This window comes from Sorex fumeus, unplaced genomic scaffold (assembly GCF_029834395.1).
Source record: "Sorex fumeus unplaced genomic scaffold, SorFum_2.1 ptg000122l, whole genome shotgun sequence".
Classification (NCBI taxonomy): domain Eukaryota; kingdom Metazoa; phylum Chordata; class Mammalia; order Eulipotyphla; family Soricidae; genus Sorex; species Sorex fumeus.
In genome coordinates, this window is record NW_026606179.1 from 13,749,532 (window position 1) to 13,766,959 (window position 17,428).

Here is a 17,428-nt window from a genome sequence, read left to right on the forward strand (position 1 = left end):
CGCATTGCTCGAGCCTCGTCCCTTGCGGCCCCGCCCCCTCCGCCCTTAGAAACCGCCCGGGCAGCCCGCCTCCCGCAGAGACATTGCGGAGTCCAACTCCCCCCTTGAACCATGGCCGATCCCCCACCAGACCCTGATCCGCAGGACTTCTTGGGCCAGAGGGTGTCCCAGCCCACGGAGCAGCGCGCCGGCCTAGCGCCGGCCCTGTCCACACAGGAGCTCCCGGGGGTCCCGGATATCTCGCAGCCCCCCGGCAGCCCCCAGGGAGGTCTGGACGCCTTCCAGACCTGGGCCCCCGGGGGAGGCTTGGTCCCCGACGCGGGGGGCCTCCCGGTGTTCCAGATGCCGGCACCCGGGATGGGGGGCGCCGAGTACCCGAGCATCAGCACCCTCTATCACCCCCAGTCCCAGCAAGCCTTCCTGGACGAGCTGGGCGAGGACGATGAGGAGGACAGCCACAGCTTCATGCTGCAGCGGTTGCAGCAGGACGAGCGGCTGTACCAGCAGCTGGAGGCCGCCTACCAGCCGCCCACCTCCGAGCTGCTCAGCCAGCTGGGCGGCCTGTACCAGACTGATGAGCTGCAGTACAGCGAGGATGCGCAGCACGGGCCCTACCTGAGGGACGACCCTACCCTGCATTTCTCACCCTCGGAGGCGGGCTTCATGCCCTTCGGGCCCGAGGTGCCCGAGCCACAGCCACGGGAACTGGCCATTCAGAACGCTAAGGCCTACCTGTTGCAGACGAGCATCAATGGCGACATCAGCCTGTGAGAGGGGTCATGTGGGGAGGGGCAGGGCGCAGGCAGGGGCTTCCAGAAGGAGCCCGCCGGCACGCAGAACACCAAGGTTACTTCCCAGCACCACAGGGACTGGTCCCTGAGCACAGAGCTGGGAGTAGCCCCTGGGTGTCCCTGAGTATGTCCCCAAATCCCCACCCCACCACCACCATACACACACCTATATAAAATACAAAATGAATGGGACTGCAGGGGCTGGAGTGATAGGACAGCGGGAAGGGCGTTTGCCTTGCACTCGACTTGCCTTGCATCCCTGACACCCCATCTAGTCCCCCAAGCCCCGCCAAGAGTGATCTTTGAGCACCATCAGGTGTGGCCCAAAATACCAAAAATTAGTGAGACCGCAGAGAGCTCAAAGGACTTCAGATGCAGGAGACCAGAGTACAGTCCCCACTACCAGATGGGCCCTAGCAGGAATGTCTCCCTCCTCTGTTAGGTACAGACCTTAAAAGCATAAAGAGCCAGAGAGGATAGAGCGGGGAGAGCATTTGCCTTGCACACTGCCAGCCCCGGTTCAATCCCTGGCATCCCATATGGTACCCTGAGCTCGGTTAGGAGTGCAGAGCCAGGAGTAACTGCTGAGCATCACCAGGTGTGACCCAATAAGCAAAAAAGTAAGTAAATCCCTCAGAGCAGGAAGACCTCCCTGAGAAGGCGGCCTTTGATGACAGACGGGGGGGGGGGGGGGGGGGGGGGGGGTAGGGGGAGGGTAGGTTCAGAGGCTTAGGACCCATCATTGAGGGGGCTGAGGCTTGCTGCTTTGGAGAAACAGGGCTGGGCAGGGAGCTGGTCACAGGAGATCTTGGTCTTTGAGGAACTTCCCAGCAACACTAGGGTCTCTGAGGACCCTGCAACGTGGGGATGAGACCCAGGGTCCCATGTGCACCCACTCCCCTACCAAAGCTTGCCAGTGCCCTTGGGAAGAAGGTTCATACTTTGCACAGCAGCCTTTTTGTTTGGGAACCACCTCCAGTGGTGCTTCCTGCCTGGCGTTTCAGGGTGCTCTTGGGGGTGCCGAGGGTACCAGGCTTTGGATCAAATCCAGACTCCTGCACACGAGGCCAATGCTCAGTCCATCCACTGAGCTCCCACAGTCCTTTTTCACAGCCTTTCTGGCCCGAGCTATTCCACCTCTGCCACTCCAGACCTTCTCAACAGCTCCTACTTCAGGCTTTAAGATTCCTTAAAATGAACCCCTGGTCTTTTCCAGCCCTCAGAGGCTCCAAATACCATGCACACCTGCAGCTTCAAAGCCCAGGACCCTAACCCTATCCTATTTCCGCCAAGCAAAACCATTTTATGACAGGTGCCAGAGCGTTAGCACGGCCAGAGAGGCGCTTAGCCTTGCACCTGGCCAACCCGGGTTCAATCCCTGGCATCACATGTGGTCCCCTCAAACTGTGCCAGGAGGAAACTCTGAGCATCGTTGGCTGTGGCCAAAAAAAACAAATCAATGGGGCTGCATAGCTCAAAGTGCTTCAGATGCAGGAGGCCAGGCACAGTCCCCACTTGCCCCCGAAATGGGCCCGACCTCAACTCTGCATGACCCTCAGAAACAAATGATCCCAGGGCTGGGGCCATAATACAACTGAGAGGGCCCTTGCCTTGCACACGGCCAACCCAAGTTCAATCCCTGGCACCCCATAGGGTCCCCTGAGCCCCACCAGAAGGGATCCCTGAACACAGAGCTGGGAGGAAGCCCTGAGCACCTGGGTGTGCCACCCGACTCCAAAGTTTGAACATGGGGCCAGAGAGATGGAACAGACAGTGGAGACACTTGTGCCCTGCATGTGGCCAGCCTGAGTTCAACCCCAGCATTCCATAGTCCCCCCACCCTGAGCCCCATGAGACTGACCACCAGGTGTGACCCAAACCACACCCTCTGGACAAACATGTGACCAAGAAGAATTATGTTTCCCCATTCCTCATTGGCCTCATTCCCTTCAGCCCAGTTCAGCCACGGGTTCATCCATTCTAGACATCTCCACATGCCCACTTAGGGTTTCAGACTCATACTTCTAAGGTCCCCATGGAGTTGTTATTCTTGGGCACCGAGATTCTGCTAGACGTACACTGGCTCAGGCCCGTGTGCCCATCGTTCTCTCTGCTGCTCACTTTATTCAGATCCTGAATGTCGGGGCTGAGGAGAGAGTACAGTGGGCAGGGTGTTTGTCTGGCACTCAGCTGACTCAGGTCTGATCCCCGACATCTGTTATGGCCCCCCAGCACCACCACCTTGCATGTGGTTAACCTGGATCATTGCGGCCCCAGCACTCTCCAGGGTCCCTTAAGCCCTGCCCCGAGTGATCTCAGAGTACAGAGCCAGGAGTAAACCCCAAACCCTACCGAGTGTGGCCCCAAACCACAGCCCCCTCAAAAAAAAAAGGAGAAATAGTATAGGACTCTGGTCCTTGCATAAAGCCAACCCAGGTTTTGATCCCCAGGGAGGGTCTCCTGGCACCCCAGAATGTGGCCCCAACCCCCCAATACCCCACCCTATGATGCCAAAAAAAATTGTGACCAGAGAGAATACATCAAGGAAGACTCTTGCCTTGCACGTAGCTGACCCAAGCTCAGTCCCCACATATACGGTCCCCCCGGTACCTTCAGGAGTGGTCCCTGAGCATAGAGCCAGGAGTAAGCCCTGAGCACCTCCAGGTGTGGCCCAAAAACCAAATTGCAAAAGAAATGATCATCCCCACAGTTGTGTGCTTTGCTGCCCCCACTCAGCAGAACATTGCCCTCACCAGGGGCCTGAGTGATTATGAAGCAGGTGGAGACCTGGCCTTGGATGTGGCTGACCCAGGTTTGATCCCCAACGTCCTGTATGGTCCACTGAGCCTGCTAGGTGTGATCCTGGAGCACTGCCGAGTGTGGCCCAAAATAACAAAAATGTTACCCCTGAAGGCAGGAGCCATTGTACAGCACCTATAGCTTTTGCTCCACATATGGCCGACCCAGGTTCGAGTCTCATCATCCCATCTAGTTCCCTGAGCACTGCCAGAAGTAACCTCTAAGCACTGCTGGGTGTGACCCCAAAACAACGCCCCCAAAATGTTACCCCTCCACCAAGGAAGTGCTCTCTGTCCTACCCTGTCCGCTGGGGCCCGCTTAGCACCTCACACCCCCCACAGAGGCGTGTTGAGCTGAGCGCCTGCTGTCCCCCCTCACACCACAAATGCTGGCGGCAGGTACGAGCACCTGGTGAACGTCCTGACCAAGATACTGAACGAGCGGCCGCAGAACCCCCTGTCCATCCTGGAGTGGCTGAACCACACCGCCCGGACGGAGTGGTTCCACCCCAAGCTGGACACGCTGCGGGATGAGCCTGAGATGCTGCCCACCTACGAGATGGCTGAGAAGCAGAAGGCGCTGTTCCTGCGCCAGGGCGAGGGCGAGCAGGAGATGGAGGAGGAGGTGGTGAGTGGGGGAAGGCAGGGCGGAGGGGAGCTGGAGACCCCAGCAGTGTGTGTGTGTGTGTGTGTGTGTGTGGAGGTGGGTGCTGGGAGGAGGGACCTGAGGAAGTCACTGAGGGCCTCCGATGCCAGGCACAGGAACTGGGCTTGCTGAGGCCCCCGGGAAGCCATGGGAAGGAGCAAAGGATCCAAAAGCAAGCAAGCTCTGAGGCTGGAGCAATAGCACAGTGGGTAGAGCGTTTGCCTCGCATGCGGCCAACCTGGGTTCGATTCCCAGTATCCCATATGGTCCCCCGAGCACTGCCAGGAGTAATTCCTGAGTGCAGAGTCAGGAGCAGCCCTCGTGCATCGCCCGGTGTGACCCAAAAAGAGGGGAAAAAAAAAAGCAAGCAGGATCTGACCCGCCGGGCAGTTCATATTCCATCCTCGGGCCGAGCAATGGTACAGCGGGGAGGATGTTTGCCTTGCATGCAGCCGACCTGTGTTCAACCCCTCGCATCCCATATGGTCTCCCAACAGTAATGATTCCTGACCGGGAGCCTGGAGTCAGCCCTGAGCACTGCCAAGTGTGCTCCCTCCCCCAACAATCAAAAATCCCAAGAAATCCTATCTGTGAAGTGATAACATCGGATAGGGCACTTGCCTTGCACGCAGCTAAACTAGGTGTGATCCCCGTATGGTTTCCATATGGTTCTCAGAGCCCACCAGGAATAATTTCTGAGTCTTAGAGCCAGGAATAGACCCTGAGTACCGCTAGCTGTGGCCCCAAAGCAAAACACAGAAATTCTACCCAGGAGCCAGAGACATGGTACAGGGAGTAAGGTGTTTATCCTGCAGGACGGACAACCCCCAACACCACATATCTTGCTCTGAGCACTGCCAGGAGTGATTTCTAAGCACCACCAGATGTGGCCCAAAACCCTGCTCCTCCCCCAAAAAGGGATTTCATCCAACAGCTGGAGAGAGAGTAGAGGAATTAAGAACATTGCTTTGGGCTGGAGCAATAGTACAGCTAGTAGAACACTTGCCTTGCATGAGGCTGACCTGGGTTAGATCCCTGGCATCATCCCATCCCTGAGCACTGCCAGGAGTAATTCTTGAGTGTAAAGCCAGGAGGAATAACTCCTGAGCATCACCAGATGTGGCCCAAAAAGTCCCCCACCCGGAAAAAAAAAAGTTGTCTTACATGCAACTAAGCCTGGTTTGAAAGGAAGAAAGGAAGGGAGAGAGAAAGTGGGGGGGGGGACTGGACCCAGAGTACAGGGCAGTGGGGAGGGCACTTGCCTTGCATGCGGCTAGCCTGGGTTCCATCCTGGGTACCTCAGATGGTCCCCGGAGCCCCTCCAGGAGTGATCACTGAGTGCAGAGCCAGGAGTGAGCCCTTGTGCATAGCTGGGCGTGGAGGTGGCCTAGAAACAAAACCAAAAATAAAAAAGACCAAGATTTGCCTTGCACACAGCCAACCTGTTTTGTTTGTTTGTTTTTTGGCTGTGTGTATGTGTGTGTGTGTGTGTGTGTGTGTGTGTGTGTGATGCTCAGGGGTTACTCTTGGCTCTGCACTCAGAACCAACCACTACTTGCAGTGCTCAGGGACCATATAGGATTTTGGGGATCAAACCGCATTGACTGTGTGCAAGGCAAACGCCCTCCCGGCTGGAGCCGGCCCCAGCCAACCCTTGTTTGGTCCCTGGCATGGCATTTGGTCCCCGGGCCTGGCCAGAGGTCACTCAGTAGTGAGCACAGAACCCCTCTGAGCAGCACGGGGTGGGGCGCAAGCCCCCTTGAGGAAAGGCCTGACGCCCTGCGCCCCGCGTCTGCAGGGGGACACGGCGGTGCCCAACATCATGGAGACGGCCTTCTACTTCGAGCAGGCGGGCGTGGGGCTGAGCTCGGACGAGAACTTCCGCATCTTCCTCGCGCTGAAGCAGCTGGTGGAGCAGCAGCCGGTGCACACGTGCCGCTTCTGGGGCAAGATCCTGGGGCTGCGCCGCAGTTACCTGGTGGCCGAGGTGGAATTCCGGGAGGGCGAGGACGAGGAGGTGGAGGAGGAGGTGGAGGAGACGCAGGAGGGCGGCGAGGTGGCCGAGGGCCACGACGAGGACGAGGGCGAGGAGGACGAGGACAAGGTCCCCGACGTCCTCCCCAAGTCCACGTGGAAGCCGCCGCCGGTGGTCCCGCGCGAGGAGAGCCGCAGCGGCGCCAACAAATACCTGTACTTCGTGTGCAACGAGCCGGGCCGGCCCTGGACGCGGCTGCCCCACGTCACGCCGCTGCAGATCGTGCAGGCGCGCAAGATCAAGAAGTTCTTCACCGGCCACCTGGACGCGCCGGTCATCAGCTACCCGCCCTTCCCGGGCAACGAGGCCAACTACCTGCGTGCGCAGATCGCCCGCATCTCGGCCGCCACGCTCATCAGCCCGCTCGGCTTCTACCAGTTCGGCGAGGAGGAGGGCGACGAGGAGGAGGAGGGCGGCGGCGGCCGCGACTCGTTCGAGGAGAACCCCGACTTCGAGGGCATCCCTGTCCTGGAGATGGTGGACTCCATGGCCAACTGGGTCCACCACGCACAGCACATTCTGCCGCAGGTGAGGCTGGTTAGGGTGAGGAGGAGGTCGCCGGGCAAGCACCCCTCGCGCGGGGCTCCTGGGAAGGGCTGATTCTGGGCACCTATTGGAGAAAATGTACCTGGGAGCAGTATGGGAGCAGTATAGTATAGTGGGGAGGGCGTTTGCCTTGCACGTGGCAGACCTGGGTTCGATCCCTGGCATTCCATAGGGTTCCCTGAGCATCACCAGAAGTGATTCCTGTGTGCAGAGCCAGGAGTGACCCCTGAGCATCGCATGGCGTGACCCCCCCAAAAAAACCCATAAAAACAAAGGAGATGGGGGCTGGAGGGATAGCACAGCGGGTAGGGCGTTTGCCTTGCATGTGGCTGACCCGGGTTCGATTCCCAGCATCCCATATGGTCCCCTGAGCACTGCCAGGAGTAATTCCTGAGTGCAGAGCCGGGAGCAACCCTTGTGCGTCACCAAGTGTGACCCAAAAAGACACACACACACACACACACACACACACACACACACACACAAAGGAGATGGTGCAGGAGAGCCCTCAGCCAGCAGGGGGCAGCTTTAGGCCCCTGAGCATCCATCCAGTTGTGGTCCTCCCCTGCCCCTTGGCTTGGAGTGGGGGGCAGGATGCTGTTTCCCTCAGGGGATGACGACTGACTCATCCCCCATCAGGGCCGCTGCTCCTGGGTGAACCCTTTGCAGAAGACGGAGGAGGAGGAAGAGCTGGGGGAGGAGGAGGAGAAGGCGGATGAGGCCCTGGAGGAGGTGGAGCAGGAGGTGGGACCCCCACTGCTGACCCCGCTCTCGGAGGACGCTGGTAATGCCCCCGCTTCACATTGCCAGCCTCGTAGGGGGGGCTGGGGGCCAGGGAGGGGCAGCTAGACTGTGGGGTACCTCCCACAGCACCAGTGCACCCCATGGGTACTCCTCGGGCCTCCCCCCAGCGGCTATGGAGAAACTCCTCCTCTTGAGCCCCAGGGAACCAAGAGGTGGGGTGGGGGGATGGGCATCTGAGTTCCAAATGGACTTAGGGTGCAGAAGGACATTGGGAAGACTTGAACTGGAGAACTAGAGTACTGAGGATGTGGGCTAAGGGCTAAGCTCAGGCTTTGTTTGCAGGAGGCAGGGTGAACCCTTGTCTCTGCACCTTCAGAGGCATTCAAAACCACAAGCAGCACCCATCCTTTCCTGAAAGTTGGGTCTGGCCTACTGGAAGAAAGGAAGAGAGTAGGCATGTGCCAGCCCTCTCTCCTTGGTCCAGGCCGATGCTGTTGTGGCAGGAGAATCTCAGCAGCTGTCCTCTCCACGCTGGAGGGCTCCCAGGGCTCCCTGCCGTCCTGCGAGGGGACCCCCACATCCTGGGTGTGGTCACTGAGATCATGTGAGGCGATCCTCTAGGGTCACACAGTGAGGGTGCAGTCCCAAGCCCCAGGGTTCAGCAGTGGGGCTCCAAGTCCAGGCTAAATCTCCCTCATTTTCTTCCTGCCCTGCCTTTGTTTCCCGCCTCCTTTGCTCTCCTCCCCGCTGTTGGGCTGGGCCTCTCACTGCCCTGGTCCCCCTGGTTTCCCTACAGAAATCATGCACATGTCACCCTGGACCGCCCGGCTGTCCTGCAACCTCTGTCCCCAGTACTCCTTGGCTGTCGTGCGCTCCAACCTCTGGCCAGGAGCCTATGCCTACGCCATCGGCAAGTAGGTCTCTTCCTGGGCCCTCCCTGTTGATGGATGCCTTGAACTTTCTCTCCCAGATGGAAAACTCAGCATCCAGAAGACCCAAAGTGGGAGGCAACAGTGTGAGGGGACAATCAGAGAGGTTAAGGAACTGGCCCAGGTTACACAGCTTGCGTAGGATCTGGCCCTGGCTCTGACCCCTAGCCCAGGCATTTCGTCTGTATAGCTCAGGCAGCTGGTCATCCCTTTGGGGCCAACTCTGACAGGGATAGACTTGTTTTGGGGAGGGATGCCTCCCCCCAGGTCTTCTTTTTTTTGGGGGGGGTTGGACTGGAGCGATAGCACAGCAGTAGGGCATTTGCCTTGTGCACAGCCAGCCCCAGCCGAGCCAGGTTCAATTCCTCCGCCCCTCTTGGAGAGCCTGGCAAGCTACTGAGAGTATTCAATATGCCAAACACAGTAACAAGAAGTCTCACGATGGAGACGTTACTGGGCCCGCTCGAGTAAACTGATGAACAACAGGAGGACAGTGTTTTGTTTTTTTTTTTCGGTTATACCCAGTGATGCTCAGGGGTTACTCCTGGCTCTGCACTCAGGAATTACTCCCGGCAGTGTTCAGGGGACCATATGAGATGCTGGGAATTGAACCCTGGTCGGCCACGTGCAAGACAAACATCGTACCCGCTGTGCTACGCTCCAGCCCCCCCCTACCCACCCCCCTCCCGCTCCGGGTCTTCTGATTTGAACATTCTGAGGCAGAATCTTCCCCACCAGTCACTCCTGAAAGATTGCGCGGGAGAGGTCTGGGCCCGGGCGTTGCATATGGGAGGCTGGATTTGTAAGCACAGAGTTGGCAGTAGCCCCAGAGCACCTCCGTGTGTGGTCCAAACAAAAAGATTTGGCAGCCAGATGTCACTCCAGCATCCCACCCTTGAAGCCGCTTAGCCACCAGAGGGCGCTGTGTGTTGCCTTGTTCAGGCACGGCCTCATTTACCAGTTCTGTCCACCAGATGGCAGCATTGTGCTTTGATAGTTTGATTTTTTTTTTTTTAATTCAATTCGTTGACAACGGCCCTATGTTGTCTGCTACTGTCTTTCACGGTGGCGTGGCAGGGGGAATTCATGTCATCTAGATAATTTAGCCACCTTTTTGGCATTTAACTTCTTATTTTTTTGCTCCCCCAATAGCTGAAGGGAAACATCCTTGTTTTTTTCAACTCACCCCCTTGCACAGGCCACCCCCTAATTTGCCAGCATCCCTCTGAAAGCAAAATAAATAAAACCTTGGGAGGCCAGAGAGATATTACAGCAGGCAGATACAATAGCACTTACAGTGCCCATGACCAAATCAAGTTTAATCTCCAGCTCCCCATAGGGTCCCCCTAGCTTTGCCAGGAGTGATCCTTGAGCTCAGAGCCAGGAGTTAGCTTGGACCACCGCTATTGGGTGTGGCCCCCAAACAAAAAAATGCAAGAAGTACAATTTTGGGGGGCCCCTTCCATCTTCTCCCCTCCCCCACCCCTCTAGCCACCCCCACCACCTCATCCTTCATCTCTTCTACCATTCAACCATTATTCACATTGCAAAAGATTTGAATGTGGCAGTTGTGTGCAGAGCTCTAGACCCTTAGGTCCAGAGTTGCTGGCTCTTGGGTGACTTTTTTGCTTTTTGGGTCACATCTAGCAATGCACAGGGATTACTCCTGGCTCTGAGTGCAGGAATTACCCCTGGCAGTGCTCAGGGGACCATATGGGATGTTGGGAATTGAACCCGGGCCGGCTGCATGCAAGGCAAATGCCCTACCCCCTGTGCTATCGCTCCAGCCCCCCTGGGGTGACTTTTGCAATGGAGCAGAGAGTAAGAAGGGAATCTATTCCTTTTCTCTCCCACCTCTGTCACGGGGAAGCGCCTGGGAGATTTAGGCCTAGTAAAGTCTACTGTGAGCCCCAACAGGGTGGGCATGGACGCTTATGTCCTAACAGCCCCACAAGGCAGCAGTCAAGCTGTGCCTATGTCCACCTGTACTGCCCAGCACGGGAGGCTATTCCTGCTTCTCACGTTTTTCAGGGAGCTGTGGACTCAGGCTTGAGCCAGGTATTGCTGTTTGCAGGAAAGAGATGTTGTTCCTACTGGATTCATCTTTCCCTTCCAGCAGGGATTTTAGGAGGAGACATTGAAGTGTCTATGACATTTATTGTGAAATAAACAGAGACGGGAGGGAGATGAGTTAAGAGTTGAGCTCAGGAGAGAACATGGACTTCTCCAGAAAGGAGAGAGCTAGTCCACAGACCCACATTCAAGTAAGAAAGTACAAGCTGCAAAGGGATAGTTTTGTGGGGGCATGTGGAAGGGTACTGCATGTGGGGGCACCAGTGACATGTGTGCCGGCAGCATATGTTTCCTCTGTCCTAGTTCACATGCACTTTCTCCAAACTCCTCTCTGCCACCAGTTCCTTACTAAGGTGTCAAGGGGAAATTTGGGGGCAGTTGCTGATCTTCTTTCGATATTCTTTTCAGGACTTTGTTTCAGGGGCGGGGCCTTTCCCACTGGGCCTGAAATTTTGCATCTCAGTGGTTTCTCAGACCCCCAAGATGGGCTCTTTCTGTGAGGGACATGGATCTGGTTCAGATTTTAGTCTCTGTTTTCCCCTTAACACACCTTACCGGGACACCCACTCCCCCCACCACCACACACACACCCCTACCTGCAAGGATAGAGAAGAGAAGAAGCCACGCCAAAGCAAGCAGACAAGCTTACGAGCTCCCTGTATTCTGGGGATCTGGGGAAATGATACAGGGCTCCAAATACCGGCTTCACATGTGGCTGGCTCTAGTTCCATCTCTGGAGTGGCATATGGTTCCAGAAGCACCACCAGGAATCCCTGGTGAGCACCAAGACAGGAGTAATCCCCCAATTTCTGCAAGTTTGGGGTCACATTCACTGTGTTGCAAGTGCTCAGTAGCTAATCAGAATTGTCCACACTGCCTGGTACTTGGTTGAATAACTGAACGGAGAAATGGGGGGCACACTCTCCCCACCCCAACTTTGTAGACCCCTCTGGTTCCCACCACGGCTGGGTTTTCCGATATTTCCTGCCTCTTGCAGGAAGTTTGAGAACATTTACATTGGCTGGGGCCACAAGTACAGTCCTGAAAACTTCAACCCGCTGCTGCCGCCGCCCATTCAGCAGGAGTACCCCACCGGCGCCGACACCCTGGAGATGAGTGATCCCACGGTGGAGGAAGAGCAGGCTCTTAGGGCTGCACAGGAACAGGCCTTAGCTGCAGCAGAGGAAGAGGAGGAGGATGAGGAAGATGAAGAGGATGAGGAACCTGATGACTGAGGCTTGTGGCCCCCTTGGCCCCTTACCCCAGAATTATTGTTGGGACCTTGGGTGTCTGCTTGTGGGTTCCTGCCCCTGAGGCCAGGGGCCACAGAGGAAGCAGCTGTTCAGAATAAAATGTTCCCAGAGCCTTTTGGCCAGTTATTCCTTGTCCTTTAAGTCACTCACTTTCTTCCTTCCTATTTTGTTTTGGTTTTGTGGTGTTCCTGGCTTTGCACTTAGGAATCACTCCTGGTGGACTGAGGGGGAGCATATGGGATGGTGAAGATGGAACCCACGTGCAAGGCAAGTGCCTTACCCGTTATATGATTACTCTGGCCCCTCTTCCTTGCTTTTTTTTTGGGGGGGGTCACTTCCGGTGATGCACAGGGGTTATTCCTGGCTTTGCACTTAGGAATCACTCCTGGTGGACTGAGGGGGAGCATATGGGATGGTGAAGATGGAACCCACGTGCAAGGCAAGTGCCTTACCCATTATATGATTACTCTGGCCCCTCTTCCTTGCTTTTTTTTGGGGGGGGGTCACTTCCAGTGATGCACAGGGGTTACTCCTGGCTTTGCACTCAGGAATTACTCCTGGTGGTGCTCAGGGGACCATATGGGATGCTGGGAATTGAACCCAGGTCGGCCGTATGCAAGGCAAATGCCCTACCCACTGTTCTATCACTCCAGCCCCTCTTCCTTGCTTTTTAATTGATTAATTAATTTTTGGTTTTTGGAGCCACCTGGTGGTGTTTGGAGTTGTTATTGTCTCTGCATTTAAGAATCACTTCTGGTGGGCTGAGGGGCCCTTATGAGATCACTTATCACTTAATCACTTAATCACTTAATCCCCGTTATTCATCAATTTATTCGAGCGGGTGCCAGTAATGTCTCCATTCATCCCGGTTGCGTGCTAGCGTAGCCCAATGGTATCTGTTCGTTTTAGGAACATGTAGAGCCTCAAACCGATCATTTAGGGTCTTGACGAAGAAGTTTGACCATCTTATAGGTGGGCGTCCACGTGATCTTTTGATGTCTCGTGGAATCCAATCAGTAATGGCTCTAGTCCAGCGATTGTCTGTAAACCTCATTACGTGTCCAGCCCATCTGATTTTTGATGTCTTGGCAAATGAGACAGTGTCCCTGATTCTTGAGCGTTGACGCAGATCAGAACTCCGGATTCTATCTCTCATTTGAGTGAATCGTGATATTCCAAGCATAGTTCTTTCGATTCTTCTTTGAGAGACCCGAATAGCGTTCTCATCCTGTTTTCGTAGGGTCCAGGTCTCTGAGGCATATGTTAATGCAGGAAGAATAGTGGAATCAAAGAGATGTGCTCGTAGCTGGAGGTTCTTTGTCCTCTTAGTTATTTCTTCAATGCTCTTGAAGGCATTCCAAGCCGCTCTCTTCCTCCTGCGCAACTCAGGTGCCAGGTCATTCATCATGTTGATTTCTCGACCTAGGTATATATAACTGTTGCATTCGGAGATGGTGGTTCCGTTGAGAGCGAATGGAGCATCAGGAACAAGGCTGTTTCTCATAAACATTGTCTTCGTAAGATTCAGCTGTAGTCCGACCTTTCCACATTCACGGTCAAAGTCGTTCAGCATTTGTGCCGCTTGGTTGATGTTTGGTGTTATTAGAACGATGTCATCAGCAAAGCGGAGGTGGTGTAGTTGCCGACCATCTATCTTCACTCCCATGTTTTCCCATTCCAGTCGTCGCATGATGTTCTCGAGGGTGGCACTGAAGAGTTTTGGTGAAATGGTATCACCCTGCCGAACCCCTCTCTTGATATGGATGATTACTTCTTTGTAGAATGGTGAGATCTTGGTAGTGAATCCGCAATAGAGCTCACGAAGGATCCTGATGTATTGAGTTTGTACGCCCTGATAGGCTAGGGCTTCCATGACCGCTTCCGTCTTAACAGAATCAAAGGCCTTCTTTAAATCAATGAACGTTAGACAGAGCGGCATCTTGAACTCCCGAGATACCTCAATGAGCTTGGTTATTGTGTGGATATGGTCGATGGTACTGAATCCTTTTCGGAATCCAGCTTGTTCACATGGTTGTCCTTCATCTAGTGTTCTGCTAATCCTATTCAGGATGACTCGAGTGAATAGTTTGTAGATGATAGACAATAGGCAGATTGGGCGATAGTTGCCAATGTCGTGGATGTCTCCTTTCTTGTATAGTAGTACAGTCCTGCTGGTTTTCCATTGGGATGGAACCTTGCATTCAGACAGGTAGCGTGTGAAGAGTCGAGCCAATGTATTGATGAGTACTGAAGGTAAGTTCTTCAGGTGTTCAGGTCTGATCTTGTCTGGGCCAGGTGCTCTTTGTTTCTTTACCGACGAGATGGCATGTTGGATTTCGGAAGGGAGAACATTGGGAACGACATATCCATCATGTGGTATGTGGTATGTGGGCAAGTGGATGTGGCTATTAAAGAGATCTGAGTAGAAGTCATGAATAATCTTCTCCATTGCCCTTCTGGAAGATGTGATAGATCCATCATGATGTCGGAGGGCAGTCATCTTGGTTTTGTAGTTGGTGAAGGACAGGCAGGCATTACGAATGTTTTTCCCAGCTTCTGCTGCATCTACCAGTACTGCTGCTCTCCTGTTTTTGAGGTCATCCTTGATGGCTTCTCTGCACTGTTTTGCCAGTTCGGACGTTCGCTTGTGGTTGCCTGAGGCACGTGCCAAGCCACGTTGGCGAATAAGTTCAAGAGTGTTCGAAGAAAGACGGTTTTTTGTGGTTATCTCTCTCTTGGCATTCCTTGCACAATCATGGAGGTGCTGAATCATTCAATTGTATTCCTCATCAATGTTGTCAATGACGGCATCTTCCCATGTTGCCGCAATAGAGCCAAAGAGTTCCCAGTTGGTGGTTGTTCTGGGAGTCCTCTTCTTAAACCTTGCATTCTTTTCTCCTCTTTCTGTGAGGTAGAATTTTGCACGAAGAAGACGGTGGTCTGATCCCGTTTGGAATTTTGGGACAACAGCAACATCTGTTAGGCAAAACCGCCGATTGAATATGATGTGGTCTATTTCATTGTGGAACCGTCCATCGGGAGACTCCCATGTCCAACGTTTAGATTCAGCCTTTTGGAATTGTGAGTTACCATGGAAGGTTTTGGTTGACATGATGAACTCAGACGGTCTGTCACCCTGTTCGTTCCATTCCAGGCCATGGGTTCCGATGTGGAGTTCATCGACTGATCTTCTTGGTCCTATCTTGGCATTAAAATCACCGACAATGATCTTGTAGAAGGTGTGATCTTCTTTATAGAACTTCTCCAGCTCCATAGAATTTCTCAGTTTCTCTTTCACCATAACTGGATGTTGGTGCATAGACAACAAAGATAGAAACTGCCGGTAGTGAGCCACATTTATTCAAGTGTAATCGTCCGATTTGGGTTGTTAGGCATTCAAATGAATCAATGCTCGTGACTAAGTTTGTGTTTACAAGGATACCGACACCACCGACGCCTCTTTTATCACATGTTCCAAGGAACAGTTCTTCTCCAGTGTCGAAAACAGCATGATGGGATTGATGTCTTCTCGTTTTGGTCAGACCAATGATGTCGTACTTGATCTTTCGTGCTTGTACCATAAGGTCTTCAATGGATGCAGCAGATGCCAGCGTACGAGCATTAAAAGTACAGACAATCATTTTTGTTTTTCTGCGTTTTGGTAGCCTATGTCTGCCTTGGTGTTTTATCAGCCTCTCCTTCCATATCCTTCTCGACTCTGCATATTCAGGGTTAGGGAAATGAGATCCATTTATTACTGGATTTGGCATATCAATTTGGTCTATTTGGCATAGACTACGGATAGCTTGCCAGGCTCTGCCGTGCGGGTTGGATATTTAAGGATATTTAAGGTACCCTGAAAACTTAGAGAAAAGTAAATAAATAGTTGCACGGCCACAAATGCGGCCGCGCACTCCCGGGAGCTTGTTGTGATAATCTCTGGATCCTGGCCATTGTTGGGGTTACACGGCAGTTGCAGGGTGTAACTGTCTAGCTACTGACAGGTCCAGTCCCAAACCGTGCAGGCTTGGAGATCTCAGCCCCGGGTCCCACACACCTGGGTTCCTCTGCCAGTTCTGTTATGTCTGAGGCTTATCCAAGTGTGTGGAGAGTGGCCCCAGTAAGGCCTTGGTTGGGGCCTGGAGGTCTTCAGCTGTTGGGCCCTGGCGAGGATAGTCAGACACAGGGTAGGAGACTCTGCCTTGTGCTCTCCCGGGAGCTTGTTGTGATAATCTCTGGATCCTGGCCGTTGTTGGGGTTACACGGCAGTTGGAGGGTGTAACTGTCTAGCTACTGACAGGTCCAGTCCCAAACCGTGCAGGCTTGGAGATCTCAGTCCCTTATGAGATGCTGGAGATAAAACCAGGTCAACCACAGGCAAGGCAAGGGCCTTACCTACTGTCCTATCTCTTTGGCCCCCTCTTTCTTTTTAAATGATCATCACTCTATTGTGGGGGAGGTACTCAGGGACTACTCCTGGCTCTGTGCTCAGGGATCACCTCTGGCTGTGCTCTGGGGACCCTAGAGGCTGCCAGATATCAAACCTGGGTTAGCCAGGTGCAAGGTAAGTGTCCTCCATGCCATACTATTGTTCTGCCCCCTGAAGAGAGATCTTTTTGGTTATTGGGCCTCCCTGGCGGTGCTTGGGGGCACCTCTGGCTCTGGCTCTGGGCTCTGAATTCTCTCCAAGTGGTGCTTAGGGGGTGCGAAGCATGGTGCCAGGATCAACTAAGGTCGTCTTGTGCTCCAGAAAGAGCACAGCCTGGTATCATCTGGCTCCTCATCTCAGCCCCTTCTGTCACCTCTAACTCCTCACACTGTGTCCAAAAATCGAGGTTGGTGAGAAATGGGGTGTGTTTGGGGTTAGAATTGGTCAAGTAGTGGTCAGACAAGCCTCTTGGCATTGTATGGAGAGCCCGAGGTTCAGGATGATTGGGAGGTTCATGGGAAGGGTAGGGGGAGATAGTTAAAAGAAGAGTTGAAGATGTTGTCATCCGCCTGCAGGGGTGTCATGGTAACCAGCTCAGGAGCATGAATGCCGGAATCTGAGGATTCACCTAGGGTGGTCTGGGATGTCACGGGAAGGCCAGGATAAGGATGAGACCTTTTCATGGGGGTGTAGGAGGGTACCCACAAGTGCTGGGCCAGGGGCTGGAGCGATAGTACAGCGGGTAGGGCGTTTGCCTTCTACGCAGCCAACATGGCCTACCCGGGTTTGATTCCCAGCATCCCATATGGTCTCCCGAGCACTGCCAGGAGTAATTCCTGAGTGCATGAGCCAGGAGTAATCCCTGAGCATTGCCGGGTGTGACCCAAAAAGAAAAAAAAAAAAAACAAGAAGTGCTGGGCCAGCAAGACAGTGTGTAGATGGGATGGTTAAACAGGGCCAAAGATGAAACCTCAGGCTCTTGTGCATGCCAGGAAGGTGTGCCAGCCGTTTGAGCTGTTTTTTTCTTTCCTGTAGACCTTTCCTGTTTGGGGGGCGAGGGGAGCAGCTAAACGTGTGTGCGTACTCGTGCTGGAGGGCGAGTTGGTGTCTGGAGACCATATGGTGCTGGGCCAAACCATGCACTCAGGCCCGCTGAGCTCTCCAGGGTCACAGCCCTTTAGGGT

The 17,428-nt window shown here is 54.2% G+C and overlaps 1 protein-coding gene across 1 annotated transcript; it reads left to right on the forward strand.

The window, feature by feature from the left end:
• The first annotated feature begins 111 nt into the window (after positions 1-111).
• On the forward strand, positions 112-11,797 carry RSPH6A (radial spoke head 6 homolog A). The gene is made up of 6 exons (XM_056135594.1): positions 112-767; positions 3,989-4,217; positions 6,034-6,798; positions 7,456-7,600; positions 8,357-8,474; positions 11,560-11,797. Exons 1-6 carry the CDS (start codon positions 112-114, stop codon positions 11,795-11,797), a joined length of 2,151 nt encoding a protein of 716 aa, XP_055991569.1.
• The last annotated feature ends 5,631 nt before the right edge of the window (positions 11,798-17,428 follow it).